Source organism: Molossus molossus, unplaced genomic scaffold, assembly GCF_014108415.1.
Source record: "Molossus molossus isolate mMolMol1 unplaced genomic scaffold, mMolMol1.p scaffold_m16_p_12, whole genome shotgun sequence".
In the NCBI taxonomy this organism is placed as follows: domain Eukaryota; kingdom Metazoa; phylum Chordata; class Mammalia; order Chiroptera; family Molossidae; genus Molossus; species Molossus molossus.
Genome location: NW_023425347.1, coordinates 69956642 through 69971293, shown reverse-complemented (window position 1 = coordinate 69971293; position 14652 = coordinate 69956642). Strand labels below are relative to the sequence as shown.

General features: G+C 41.0%; 1 protein-coding gene across 1 annotated transcript in view; it reads left to right on the top strand.

Moving 5' to 3' along the window:
• LOC118626315 (cytochrome P450 4X1) overlaps positions 1-13800 on the top strand; it is a 31256-nt gene extending 17456 nt beyond the window's left edge. The window contains exons 7-12 of the mRNA XM_036255829.1: positions 4174-4277; positions 4837-5027; positions 8282-8415; positions 11277-11341; positions 12735-12817; positions 13632-13800. Of these exons, the coding sequence (XP_036111722.1) occupies positions 4174-4277; positions 4837-5027; positions 8282-8415; positions 11277-11341; positions 12735-12817; positions 13632-13800 (746 nt within the window). The remainder of the gene's footprint in view (positions 1-4173; positions 4278-4836; positions 5028-8281; positions 8416-11276; positions 11342-12734; positions 12818-13631) is intronic.
• Positions 13801-14652: the final 852 nt, after the last annotated feature.

Sequence of the window (14652 nt, the reverse complement as noted above, 5' to 3'; positions counted from 1 at the left end):
TAAAACTATCAAGTTAAATTCATCTAGTCCAATGTGTCATTTACAGCCACTATTTCCTTGATGAATTTCTCTATCTGGATGATCTATCCATTGATGTCAATGGGGTGTTAAAGTCTCCTACTATAACTGTATTACTGTTGATCTCTCCCTTTATATTCGTCATTATTTGCTTTATATTTAGTTGCTCTGGCATTGGGTGCAAAACTGTTTGCAAGGGTTATATACCCTTGTTTGATTGATCCTTTATCAATATGAAATTTCCTTCTTTGTCTATCATTATAGCCTTTGTTTTAAAGTCTATTTTGTCTGGCCCAGCTGGAGTGGCTCAGTTGGTTGAGCATCATCCTGTGCATCAGAAGGTTGTTGGTTTGATTTCCAGTCAGGGTACATACCTGGGCTGTGGGTTCAATCTCTGGTTGGAGCATATGTGGAAGGTAACCAATTAATGTTTCTCTCTCACTTCTTTCTCTCTCGCGCGCTCTCTCTCTGTCTCCCTCCCTCCTTCCCTTCCTGTCTCTAAGCATGTCCTCCAGTGAGGATTATTTTTAAGTCTATTTTGTCTGGTATAAATATTGCTATCTCAGCTTTTTTTTGTTTGTTTGTTTCCATTTGCATGAAATATCTTTTTCTATCCCTTTACTTTCAGATTCTGTGTGTCTTTCAATCTGAAGTGCATCTCTTGGAGGCAGCATATATGGATCTTGTTGCTTATCCATTCAGCTACCCCATGTCTTTTGGTTAGAGCATTTATCCATTTACATTTAAAGTAATTACTATTTTTTATTTATTTATTTATTTTTAAATCCTCACCTGAGGACATTTTTCCATTTTTTGTTCAGATAGAATGGAGGGGGGTGGACATCGACGTGAAAGGGACACATCAAGTGGCTGCCACCTGCACGACCAACCAGGACCAGGGACAAACTGCAACTGAAGTACGTGCCCTTAGCAGGAACCAAATCCAGGTCTCTCTGGACCGCAGGTCTACGCTCTAACCGCTGAGCCAAACCAGCCAGGGCTTAAAGTAATTATTGATAGGTACATATTTATTGACATTTTATTCTTTAAAACTATGTTTCCCTTTTTTTCTTTTTCTTAAAGAAGACCTTTAACATTTCTTAAAATACTGGTTTGGTGGTAATAAACCCCTTCAGCTTTTTCTTGTCTGGGAAGCTCTTTGTTTGATCTTCCATTTTAAAAGAAAGCCTTACTGAATAGAGTAATCTTGGTTGTAGGTCCTCGCTTTTCATCACTTTGAATATGTTATGCCAGTTCCTCTGTCCTGAAGTGTTTCTGTTGAAAAATTAGCCGACGGCCTTATGGGAGCTCCTTTGTATGTAACTCTCTCTCTCTTGCTGCTCTTAAGATTATCTCTTTGTCTTTAACCTTTGTCATTTTAATTGTAATGTGTCTTGGTGTGGGCCTCTTTGGACTTCATTTTTTTATATTCTTTTTTCTTTATTGATTTTTAGAGAGAGATTTGGAAGGGAGAGGGAGAGAGAGATAGAAATATCGATGAGAGAGAACATCAATTGGCCGCCTCCTGCATGCTCCCCACTGGGGAGTGGGCCCACAACTTGGACATGTGCCCTAACTGAGAATTGAACTGGTGACCTCTTGGTGCATGGTCAACACTCAACCACTGAGCCACACTGGCTGGGATTGAGTTCATCTTAATTGGGACTCCCTGTGCTTCCTGGACAGGTGGTCTTTTTCCTCAATCAAGTTAGGGACGTTTTTTGCCATTATTTTTTCAAATAGGTTCTCAATCCCTTGTTTCTCTCTTCTCCTTCTAGTACCCCTACAATATTAATGTTGTTATGCTTTATGTTGTCCCAGAGGTCCCTTAGAGTTTCCTCACTTCTTAAAATTATTTTTTCTTTTTTTAAATTTAATTTTTAAGAGAAAAATCTATCTATCTATCATCTATCTATTCTCTTAAAGTTTTTTGTGTTTATTTATTTATTTTTCTATCACCATTTATTCCTTCTATACCCTCTTCCACATCCACCTTCCCCCTTGGCAATCAACACATTGTTGTCTGTGTCCATGAGTTCTTTCTCATTTTTATTTTTTTTTTTTGCTTAATCCCTCCACTCCCTTTCCCACTCAGTGCTCCCTCTGCTCTCTATGAGTCTGTCTTTATTTTGCTTATTAGCTTCTTTCTTTCTTTCTTTCTTTCTTTCTTTCTTTCTTATTGATTTTAGAGAGAGAGGAAGGGAGAGGTAGAGAGAAATCAAAACATCAATGAGAGAGAACATTGATTGGCCGCCTACTGCATGCCCCCCGCTGGGGATTTAGCCCACAACCTGGGCATGTGCCCAGGAATCAAACCAGTGACCTCTTGGTGCATGGGTCGATGCTCAGCCACTGAGCCACACTGGCCAGGCACTTGTTAGTTTCTTTCATTCATTAGATTCCACACGTGAGTGAAATTATATGGTACTTATCTTTCTCTGACTAGCTTATTTCACTTAGCATAACATTCTCCAGGTTCATCCATGCTGTTGCAAAGGGTAAAATGTCCTTCTTTTTTAATTGCCAAGTGGTATTCCATTGTATAAATGTACCACAGCTTTTTTATTATCCGCTCTTGTACTGATGAACACTTAGTTGCTCTGCTTGGGTGTTTTCTGTTAGTTGTCCTCTAAATTGCTGATTTCTTTTTTCTTGCTTTCATTTTTGTTGTTGACACTATTATCCTCTGCTTCATCTAACCTGTTGTTGATTTTTTCTAGTGTATTATTTATTTCAGATATTCTATTCTTTATATCTGACTAGTTCTGTTTTATGGTTTCTGTGTCTTTTTTTTTAAATCCTCACCCAAGGATATTTTTCAAATATCTTCAGATAGACTGGGAGAGGGCAGGGAGGGAGGACAGAGAGAGAGACAGACAGACAGACATCCATGTGGGAGAGACACATCAATTGATCTCTTCCCACATGACCCCAACCAGGGCTGGGGATGAACTGCAACCGAGGTACATGCCCTTGGCTAAAATTGAACCTGTGACTCTTTGGTCCATCGGCTGATGCTCTAACCACTGAGCAAAACCAGCCAGGGCTCTTGTGTCTTTTTTTTTTTATCCTCACCCGAGGACATTTTTGCACTTATCTTCAGATAAAGTGGGAGGGAGAGAGGGGGGAAGAGAGAGAGAAACCGATGTGAGAGAAACCGATGTGAGAGACACACATCGACTGGCTGCCATCCGCACAACCCCAACTGGGGCCAGGAACAAACTGCAACCAAGGTACGTGCCCTTAGCGGGAACCAAACCTGGGACACTCTCTCGTCTGCAGGCTGACGCTCTAACCACTGAGCCAAACAGGCCAGGGCTCTGTGTCTTTTTTAATGCTTGCTATCTCTTTAAATTCTCACTGAGATCCTCCATTCTTCTCCTAAATTCCTTGAACATCCTTATAACTATTGTTTTGAATTCTGCATCTGGTAGCTTAGTTGCCTCCATTTCTGGGGATTTCTCGTTTTTTCATTTGGGGCATGTTTCTTTGTCTCCCCATTTTGTCTGCCTTTTTGTGTTTGTGTCTGCGTATTAGGTAGATCTGCTATGTCTCCCAATCTTGTTATCGTGATCTTATGTAGCAGGTATCTTGTGGGGTTCCAATGGTGCATTCTTCCTGATCACCTGAGCTAGGTGCTCCAGGACTCTCTTGTGTGGGTTATTTGAGCCCTCCTGTTGTAGTTGAGTCTTGGATGCTGTTGGCCTATTTGTGTCTGTCCCAATTCTTAGTTATCACATGTGGGTGTGGGATAAGCTCATTTTGTGTCTTCACCCTCCTACCAGTCTCAACATGACTTCTTTATATTGTTGATTATAGGAGTTCTACTCAGCTGGTGTTCAGGTGGTTCTTAGGGTGGTTGTTTTATAATTTAGCTGTAATTTTGAGATGATCATGGGAGAAGATGAGCACAGCATTTACTTCCTCTGCCATCTGTACTGGAAGCCTCTGTTTTTGGAACTTTGATAAAAAAATGTCACTTGATGGGAAAATAAATGTCTGCAAAATTAAATCTGCTTAAATAGGTGTGCCCACTCTAACCTCAGGAAATTAGGCAAGATCTGAACTTATGGGCCATGGCTTGCTCTATAATTTATTTTACTCTGATATACTTTGTTGTCACTTAAGTAACGGGGAATTATTATTCTACCACAGGGCAGGTAATCCAGGAGAAAAGAAAATCCCTCAAGGATGAGAAGGAGCAGGGTGAAACTGAGAAGAAGTGTCAGGATTTTCTGGATATTTTGCTTTCTGCCCAGGTAAATCTTTCAAATTTCTGAGCCTGCTCATATATCTAGTTAATTGTGTGGGTAGGTGGGTGAATGAGAGGAGAGGAGACAAAAGTAAAATTGATCAACTAAAATTAATAATACTTTTGAGTTGATGGGTTGGCTCCATACAATTTGAAGTAAAGATAGAAGTCTGCAGTTTTGTCACTAGAGAAACTCAGATAAAACTAAATGTTTTTACTAATTTGATAGGATTTGATCACTATTGTAAAGATACATGATAGTTCAGGAAAGAAAATGGGCCATAGGGTAAGCTGATAAAATGCTGATGATGAGGTGCTGGAAAATCTGGATGAATCTGGCAGGATGATTGGAGGAGCTCTTTGCAAGGCCTGCTTTCCTTATCTAACTTTGGTCCTCCTCTATACTCTGGGCAAAGTGTGACTCATAGTATATATTTGTTGAACTGAATTAAAATTGAAACTCACGTTGGAAATGCTAATTTTTTCCTTAAAATCATTATTTTGATTGGGGCTCTAAACATCTATAAACTGGAATTGCATAAAGATATCTCTGTTGTACTTTCTAGGCTAAAAATGGCAACGGCTTCTCAGATAATGACCTATATTCCGAGGTGAACACATTCATGATTGCAGGGGTGGACACCATAGGAGGGACCCTTTCCTGGCTCCTCTACCACCTGGCTCAGAACCCTGAGCATCAGAAAAGATGCCGGGAGGAGATCAGGGGCATCCTGGGGGATGGGTCTTCCATCACCTGGTAAGATCTGCATCCCTAAACAATTCATCCTACTTTTTCTCCTGGGATTTTGCTTTACTCTTTCTTCTTCTGACACCTTGGTGACTAGTGCTTCAAAAAATGTGTACGTGGCCCTGGCCGTTTTTTTCTCAGTGGTTAGAGCATCAGCCTGTGGACTGAAGGATTGTGGGTTCAGTTCCTGGTCAAAGGTACATACCTCGGTTACAAGTTTGATCTCTGGCCCCAGTGGGGATTTTTTAGGAGGCAACCAATCAATGTATCTCTCTCATATTGATGTTTCTCTCTCTCTCTCTCTCTCTCTCTCTCTCTCTCCCCCCCCCTTCCTTCCCTTCCACTCTATCTCAAAATCAACGGAAAAATATCCTCAGGTGATAATCAACAATAAAAGAAAGATGCATATGTGGGAGCAGAAGAGGCAGGCTACCATTCTACTCTTTCTAGAGAACCCAAAGTTATCCCTTTGCCTTCTGCAAAAGAGGTTCACACATCTATAAGTTATCTATTTTATTGTTGTTCTAATCAGTAGTGTGTAAAATGTCTTATTGCTTTCACCCAGTTTCTGGTGCACTGGAAATGGGGACTCGATCCATAGACTTACATTTAGAGCTTGAGTGATGGGACTCAAGTGGAGTTCCTCTTCTACAAGAGCTGAGTGAGCATCTGAGCCATTTAAATCTCATCCTTTCTCTCTAGTCTCCTTGTTTACTCCCCAGGTTTGGCTCTGGACTTAGAACATAGTACTAATGATGCACACTGAAGTCGAGTTTAGCAAATATGGACTGAGCACATTTTAAATACTGAGGCACTAAAACTACATGCAAGATTTGGAGTGGGTCCTACCGTCAACGAGCTCGCACCCTAGTGCAGGAGATAGGCCCCCATACAGATAACTGCAGAACAGCATGATAAGGGTGAGATATACGTGTTGGTAACCACAGAAACTTAGAAGACAGGTGCCTAAGCTGGCGTGGGGGTCTCAGGAGACTTCCTGGGGAATCTGATGCTTAAGGTACCTCTTATAGGATGGTTAGGAGTTAGCTTGGTGGAAAATTTCCCCTTCGTTTAGCTAAAATTTGAGCAAACTGTTAATAAAGTCCAGGTTATGAATTTTCCTCTTAAACATGCTGTTTGCCAAGAATACATGTGTCCCTGATATAAACTATACTCTTCATCCTAGCTAGGTATTTCACATATCATTGTTTTGCTGGTCAGAGTTGCAGAGAGATAGAAATGCTAAGGGCAATGCAGTCCCATGGTTAGGGGGAAAAATCATTATTTCAAATGCAAAGTTCAGCTCAACTAGAACATTTGTAAAGGAAAATTTGGATTTACATGGGTTTAGTCGAGATCTCACTTTTTATAAGAAAATAGTAGTCATTTCCTACTATAAATTAAAAGTCTTATCTATATAGCACAAAATGCTGTGCTGATTAGTCACTTTTTATTCATTCATTGAATTTGGAAACACTACTTAGTATCTCCCAACAATAATTAGATATTTTAACCTTGATTATGGTAGATACATATACAACTCAAACAGTGATCTTTCTCATTCTTGTTTGGTTTATATAAAATGTGAAAATAATAAATAAATCTTTGCCAGGTGAGAAAACAAAGTGCAGAGGATCTTGTTACTTGCATTTATTTTAATGAGAGTAATGGCAATAATATTATAGGGAATAAGTATGATTTTATTCTATAATATGGCCTTACAGTTATACTTAATGAAATTTGAACATAGCATTCTGAGAATTAATAATTTCCTTTAGACAGATAATAAAACCACACTGCAAAAAGCAGTTTCTGGAAAAGCTAAAAAGTTGTTCAGTGTTTTCGTCTGGCTCTTTATCAGCCCATTTCTGCTTTGGGTTAAAATTCTTCTCTTCTTTTTGCACGAGGGCTGAGATAAACGACGTTATTTTTCTTAAATATACAAAGTTCCAGACTAAGCACATGACTCTTTTTATTCTGGGCTCAAGGAAGAAAGAGTTAAAATTTCACCATTACTGAAAGGCTAAAGCCTACATTCAAACTAAGTAATCAGAAAAGCAAATAGAAATACAATAAAACAAACAGAGTAAATACTACATGCATTCATTTTATTGAACCAATCTGACTGGCTAGGGTGCAAATTAAAACTTCATTCTTCTCCTGCCAACATTTCAAACTTGTTCTGTGGGGTAGATTCTTCTGGTGTGAAATGTGGAGTGAATCTCACATATTCTGATTGATTTAAATAACAAGAACAGTCTCATTCCAATAATTAAGCTGTCTGACACAGTAGAAGATTACTTCAATTTCCCATCCACTTGGAGCATCTCCCTCTATCCCAGCTCAGTACCTCTTTGGGTCTGGGAGCCAGCAGTAGGTCAGTGGCTTGCGGTTGGCTTCCTCTTATTGACCAGCTCCTCCCCTCCCCTGCTGTTTCTGACCCTCCCAGAAATGGTCCCAGGAGGGAGAGAGGGTAAAGAGAAAGTGGCTGGTGCTGTTGTGATCTTGCCCTCTGAGCCTGGTGGATATTCAAATGCTTCCTTTGATTCTCAATAGGTGCATCTGTGGGTTTCCTGGAGATTCCCTCATAGGGACTTTACAATGGTGGTTCGTGGGGCAGGGGAATTCTTGTCCTTAGAATTCCCTTCAAGTTGGTTCCGCAGCTCTCCCCGGGGCCAGTTCATTGGCCCACAGGACTTATGGAAGTATTCTTGCTTTGTCCCTACTGCTCTCTCAAGTCTCTCTCTCTCTCTCTCTCTGTCTGTTCAGAGTTACAGCTTTTTCTATCAGTCCCGTGTCCCCAAACTCCAGGGAGCACGTTTCCGATCACCTCACGGATCCTCTTGAAGCCCCTCTGCTTAGCACGGGAGGGAACACCCCCCGCCACTCTCCACAGTACTCCGGCATTTCAACGATGCTCTTTAAAGGAGGTTTTTTTTCTATCAACACTCTTGAGCCTCCTCTCTTCAACCCTTAGCCATTCCGTATGCATTCTTGATTTGTATAATGAGCTAAGGTTGCAAGACTGGTTTTCAAAAATCCTTTACTCCTACGTTAGTTAGCACCTCACTGTGTAACGAGGACATTTGGCACCTGCTTCGTTCTTCTTCCTCTGGAAAGGCATTCCATTTTAAAATTCTGTTACCTAACCAGTTGGAACCATAGCTTTCACCTGAGGATGATATTTACCAAGAACAAACATCAATATTTACAAACCGGATATGGTGTCTGAGTTCCTTTCCCTCCTTCCCTTGTATCCACAGGGACCAGCTGGGTGAGATGTCATACACCACAATGTGTATCAAGGAGTCTCTCCGATTGTGCCCTACAGCCACAGCCATTTCCAGAGAGCTCAGCAAGCCCATTACCTTCCCAGATGGACGCTCCTTGCCTGCAGGTCTGTGCACTCTTTTCTTAAGCAGTTCCTAGAGCCTGTGGGATCCCAGGGACGACAATAAAAGACCAGTGGGTTTCTCAATTCTTGGGGAAGTCAAAAGACAGCCCTAAAGACCCTTGGCTTAAGGCTGAGTACCTATTAAGTGAGAGCTCAGTGAGCATTGCCTTGATCAGATGTGGGTTTCAGCGACTTTCCCAAAGGCATATAACCATTTGCAGCACAACTGTGCTTAGAACCTATGTCACCAGAATCCGAACCCAGGGTTTCTTCCATTATGGGACATTGTTTTTAAGATAATCCTTATTGCCCTGGCCGGTTTGGCTCAGCGGTTAGAGTTGGCCTGCGGTCCAGAGAGACCCGGGTTCGGTCCCCGCTAAGGGCATGTACCTCAGTTGCAGTTTGTCCCCGGCCCTGGTTGGGTCGTGCAGGTGGCAACCACTCGATGTGTCCCTTTCACATCGATGTTTCTCTCTCTGTCTCTCTTCCTCTCTCTCCCTCCCACTCTATCTGTACAAAAAATGGAAAAAAATGTTCTCGGGTGAGGATTTAAAAAAAATAAAAAAAAGATAATCCTTGTTTAGTTGAGTTTGAGACCCAGGTGAGACTTCATGGGAAGTGAACACTATTATCTTTATCTAGAAGACACAAGAAAAGTTTTCAGCTTCATCATCATAATAATATTACCCTAATAAGTGAACAGCACTTGATATTTTACATAGAGCCTTCAAACATTTTATCTCATTTTCCCCTTGGAACATGATCTTAGCAAACACTTGTAGTGCTTTGCCGTTTAAAAGCACTTTCAAATACTTTTTGTGTAGCCAAACCCCCCAGGGGGGACCGCAGTGTGCAGTGAGCAGAGCCAGAGCTCACGCTGTGGTCCGGTGCGCAGAGCCCGGGGCTCTTCAGAACAACACAGGCCTCTGAGCAGGGTGGGCGGGAGGCAGAGGGGTCACACAAAACACCCTTCACGTACCTGCTTCATTGTTCTATTTATTCTTGCCCTTGGAAACAAGCTGACAGCCTGTTACTTACTGTGACATTATGACAGATTAAGAATTAATTTACCAGAATTATTTCTGGTAAACAAATAATCCTAAATTCTCTCTCCTCTGTCTTTTTTAAAATTCCCAAATTAATCCCAGCCGATGTGGCTTAGTGGTTGAGCATACCCATGCACCAACAGGTCGCCAGTTCAATTCCCGGTCAGGGCATAAGCCCAGGTTGTGGGCCAAATCCCCAGTGAGGGGCATGCAGGAGGTGGCCAGTCGATACTTTCTCTCGTCAATGTTTCTATTTCTCCCTCTCCCTTCCTCTCTCTCTAAAATCAATAAAGAAACAAATTTTTTTTTAAAATTCCCAAACTACATGGGTATTTGCCCAAATTCCCCACCCTCTGTATAGGAACAGCACCAACAGAAATTTGTCATTGGATTTGCATGATGGAATTGCAGTTCAGTTCTTATGTCCCCAAACTATCTCCAGTGGGTGCTTCACAGTCCATTAATAGATACACAGTAGTCCCTTCTTATCCATGGTTTCATTTTCTCTGGTTCAGTTACCTGCAGTCACCTGGGGTCTGAAACCCTTATTTTACTTAGTAACAGCCCCCAAAGCACAAGAGTTGTGATACCAGCAATTCAGATATGCCAAAGAGAAGCTGTAAGTGCTTTTTTAAAGAGAAAAGGTGAAAGTTCTTGTACACTGAATTTGCGATGATCTACTGTAAAATTGAATTTTCTATTTGTGAAATTGTGAAGAAGGAAAAAGAAATTTGTGCTAGTTTTTCTGTTGCACCTCACACTGCAGAAGTTGTGGCCACAGTGCAGGATCAGTGTTTAGTTAAGATGGAAAAGGCATTAGAGTTGAGGGTGGAAGATGTGAACAGAACACATGTTTGATTGATGGCAGCGTATTGTACCAGAAAGTATGAGCCTATATGAAGACTTCAGCAAGAGGTCCACTGAAACAAGTAACACCCAGCTATTCACTGCAAGCAAGGAGGGCTCCGCAGATTCAGGAACAGATTTTATTGTCGCACATCATCACAAGAAGTGTGAGTACAGCACACTAAGACATTTTGAGAGAGAGTTCACATTCACATGACTTTTATTATAGTATATTGTTATAATTGTCCATTTTATTATTAGTTGTTGTCAATCTTGTACTGTACCTAATTTATAAATTAAACTTCATCATAGGTATGTATATGTAAAAATATAGTATAACCCTGCCAGGTTTGGCTCAGCAGTTAGAGCGTCAAGCCCACAGACCAAAGAGTCACAGGTTTGATTCCAGTCAAGGGCACGTACCTCGGTTGCGGTTCGGTCTCCTGCTCAAGGTCGTACAGGAGGCAACAAGTTGATGTGTCGCTCTCATATGGTTGTTCCCCCCCACACACACATACTCTATCTGAAGATGAATGGAAAAATATCCTTGGGTGAGGATTATAAAATACAAAACAAAACAAAAAAGCATATATATATATATATATATATATATATATATATATATATATGGTTTGATACTATCTGTAGTTTCAGGGTTTCACTGGGGGTCTTGGAATGTGCCCCCATGGTTAAGGAGGGACTACTGCATAAGTAATTTCCAAAGGTAGCAGAAAACATAAGCATGTTTTGACATGATACCAATAGCCTTTTAAGACAGAATCATGTGTTAAGCAGATCCTGTTTGAAAACTAACGTGCCACCAAGCTCCTCTTCCCGTGGGTCCTTCACTGCGGGCCTTCACTATAGCTAGCTCCTGCCCTTCTAGAAGAAAAGTCTACTGAAGAGTAGTGTAGCAGTAGCCCTCTGCTCACTTTTTCCCCTGTGATCTCTTTTATCTCTTTCCTTTCCCAGGAATGACCGTGGTTCTCAGTATTTGGGGTCTTCACCGCAACCCTAACGTCTGGGAAAACCCCAAGGTATGATTGTCTTACATGTAAATACTTCAAAGAACTAATGCTATGCAATTCACTTTCTGTTAGCTCTGCAAGGAAGTGGCAAATGATACAGCAAACAAAAATAAACCTAAACACCAAAAATGTAAAACTTTTCCACTAAAGGAAAATTGTCCTTCCCCTCTATTCCTACTTTATCTTTGCTTTGAATGAACAAATTGGCATAATGTTACACGGGCTGCTTTAAATGGCCACGGTCGTTTATTTAACAGGCTCTACCAAGCACTTCCCCAGATATCTGCAAGAGTGTAGATGGTCAGTAGTAATTCAGGCAACTCAAACTCCCTTTTGCTGGATGTTACAATAAGGATTTTGGCAGGAAATCAATGGTGCCCTCAAGCTGGGCAATTTGATGAGAACTTATGAAGGAACTATTGATGAAAGTATGGGTTAGGGTTTAGGAAAAGCAAAATGAAGCAAATAACTGCCGAAGGGCTTACCACTTTCCCGCCTGATGAGACACAGGACAGAGGGTCACAAACCTGGAGAGAGAGCTCCTGGGAAGGCCATCAGACAGGACTTGTGGCTGTCAGCAGAGCATGCAGCAGACCTTAGTGGGTAGGGGCCCAGGGAAGAGATACCCCCAATGCTCTCTCCTCCCACCCTCCAGATCTCCTATCAACACCTTTCCTTGGCCAAACCCACAGAACAGCATGTGGGTCAACTTTTTAGATCCCAGAGCAGGGAGGAGAGAGGATCTGGAGAGGCAAAAAGATGTGTAGCATACCTAAATTCCTTGATTCAATGTTCTCAAAACTGTAAACACAACATGTATGAGTGCCTCCTTTTACAAAAGCTGCTAGGGTTAAAGATTGATTACATGTAATGGCAAATTGGTCCGCATATCCCAGTGACAATGATCACGTGATCGTTTTGACCTGACTTCTAAGAAGGTTCTCTCTTACCTCCCCATGAAAATAATAGCACTGGCCATTAGTAGTTCTGCTTTTCCCTTACTTAGTCTGGGTAACAGACTAGTCAGTTGGGAAGCCAGATAAGGTCATACAAAGGTCTAGAGTTGCACTGTCCGGGGTGGTAGCCGTGTGGCTACTGAGCACTTGGAATGTGATGATTAGTCAAAACAGAGATGTGCTGGAAAAAATTCACACCAGATTTTAAACATGTATCAAAAAATGTGAAATATTTCCTCAATAATTATTTATATTGGATAGATGTTGGAATGATAATGCTGTCTGTTAAATAATTTATATTATTAAAATTTATTTCACCCTTTAAAATGTGACTGCTAGAACATTTGGAATTATATATGTGGTCCAGAGTATACTTTTGTTGATCAGTGCTAAGTAGTAGCTTAAGAAATGAGTTAATGGTGTTGGGGGGTGCCATCTCATTTCAGGTCTTTGATCCTTTGAGGTTCTCTCAGGAGAATTATAGTAAGAGACACAGCCACTCCTACTTACCATTCTCAGGTGGACTAAGGTGAGGACAACTTGAAGCTGTTGAAAATATACAAAAATGTTTACTTGGGGACAGTGTCTTTCCTTTAGCCCCTCAGCTCTATCACTTCTCCATGGAAACCCATCTTCTCACCTGACCATGAGGAGATCTTGGTGCCCAGCTGAGCCTCTGAGAGGGCCAGTTAGTTCCACAAAGGACAACGGCCCCCTTTAGCACATCCTCTGTAGCCCTGTCCCAGAAAACTATCTCATGACTCCAGTTGCTGCTCATAGGTCAGTGCAGTCTACCCCCGCTACAGGTGGGCTACTTTTATTTTTTTCTAAAAATAGAAAAAGATTTTTTTTCAGTTCAGCCTTATTGAGGTATAATTGACATATAAAATTGTAAGATCTTTAAAATGTATATTGTGATAATTTCACATGTACATTGTGAAAAGATTCCTCTTCATTCAGTTAATTAACATATTCTTCACTTCACGTATTTGTGTGTGTGTGTGTATACACTACTGTATAACTGTAACTCACTTTCTTAGCACATTACAATGATACAACAGTGTTATCAGCTACAGTCATGGTGTTTTCCATCAGATCCTCGCAGGAGAAACAATTCTCTGAGCAGCTCCAAGCGCCACCTTGTTTAGGGAGGGCATGGCATTGGGGCCCCCAGCTCACATTCTTGCAGGAGACCATGTAAACCCAAAGTAGAAAAGTTTGTATGGCATTTAGAATGAAAATGGTGCTTTACTGAGAACATCAAACTTGTTATTCTAGCATCTTATTGAAGAGTCAGGAGAAACACATTTGATCAAGTATCTGATTTTTCTCGGTGTCTACAGGAACTGCGTCGGGCAGCACTTTGCCATGACTGAGTTAAAGGTGGCCGTTGCCTTGATTCTGCTCCGCTTCGAGCTGACTCCAGACCCCACCAGGCCTCTTATCCTCATATCCAAGATTTTGCTCAAACCCAAGAATGGGCTCCACTTGTACCTGAAAAAAATCTCCTAATGTTAGAGCCCAGGGTACAATGATTATAAATATTTTGTTTTAAAGTTAAATTACAGCTAATCATCCAAGAACATGGAGAGGAATCAAAGTGTGGTGGGAGGGTTATGGGTAGGTGGGATGGGGGTCTCTGTGGAGCTGCATATTATCCAAAAACATTCCTAGGTGACAGAGGGTGTCACCTAGATCTGTTTCTGTATGACTTTGGGAGATTGTCAGATCTTTGCTATCGATTTTGGCTACTATTAATGCTATATACCAAGAAGTTTGCTAGGTGACTTCCATACATGTTCTGTTGTTTTTTGAAATAGTTTCCAGAATTACACAGGAATAGGTGAATGTATTCTCACTATAAAAGATTTCCAACACTAGAAAAAGCACATAGAGCAGCAGTTCTCAACCTTGTGGGTCGTGACCCCTTTAGAGGTCAAAAAACCCTTTCACAGGGGTCGCCTAAGATATAACAGTAGCAAAATTACAGTTATGAAGTAGCAATGAAAATAATTTTGTCGTTGGGGGTCACCACAACATGAGAAACTGTATTAAAGTATTGTGGCATTAGGAAGATTGAGAACCACTGATGTAGAGTAAAAAGTAAAAATCCCATTTCACATAGCACCCCCTTTCTGCCCTGACCAATCCTGCTGATTTTTGAAAAAACAGAGTAGTTTGGTGTGCATTCTTTCAGACTTTTTTCTGTACGTTTCATATGTATATAGGTATGTACGTATTCTTATAGATGGGGTTTTATCCATATTATTCTTGTTTTTTTCACTTAATAAATATACATCTCATTCACAATTCTGACTCATGATATTTTGTAGTTATGGATATACCATAATTTATTTAACTATT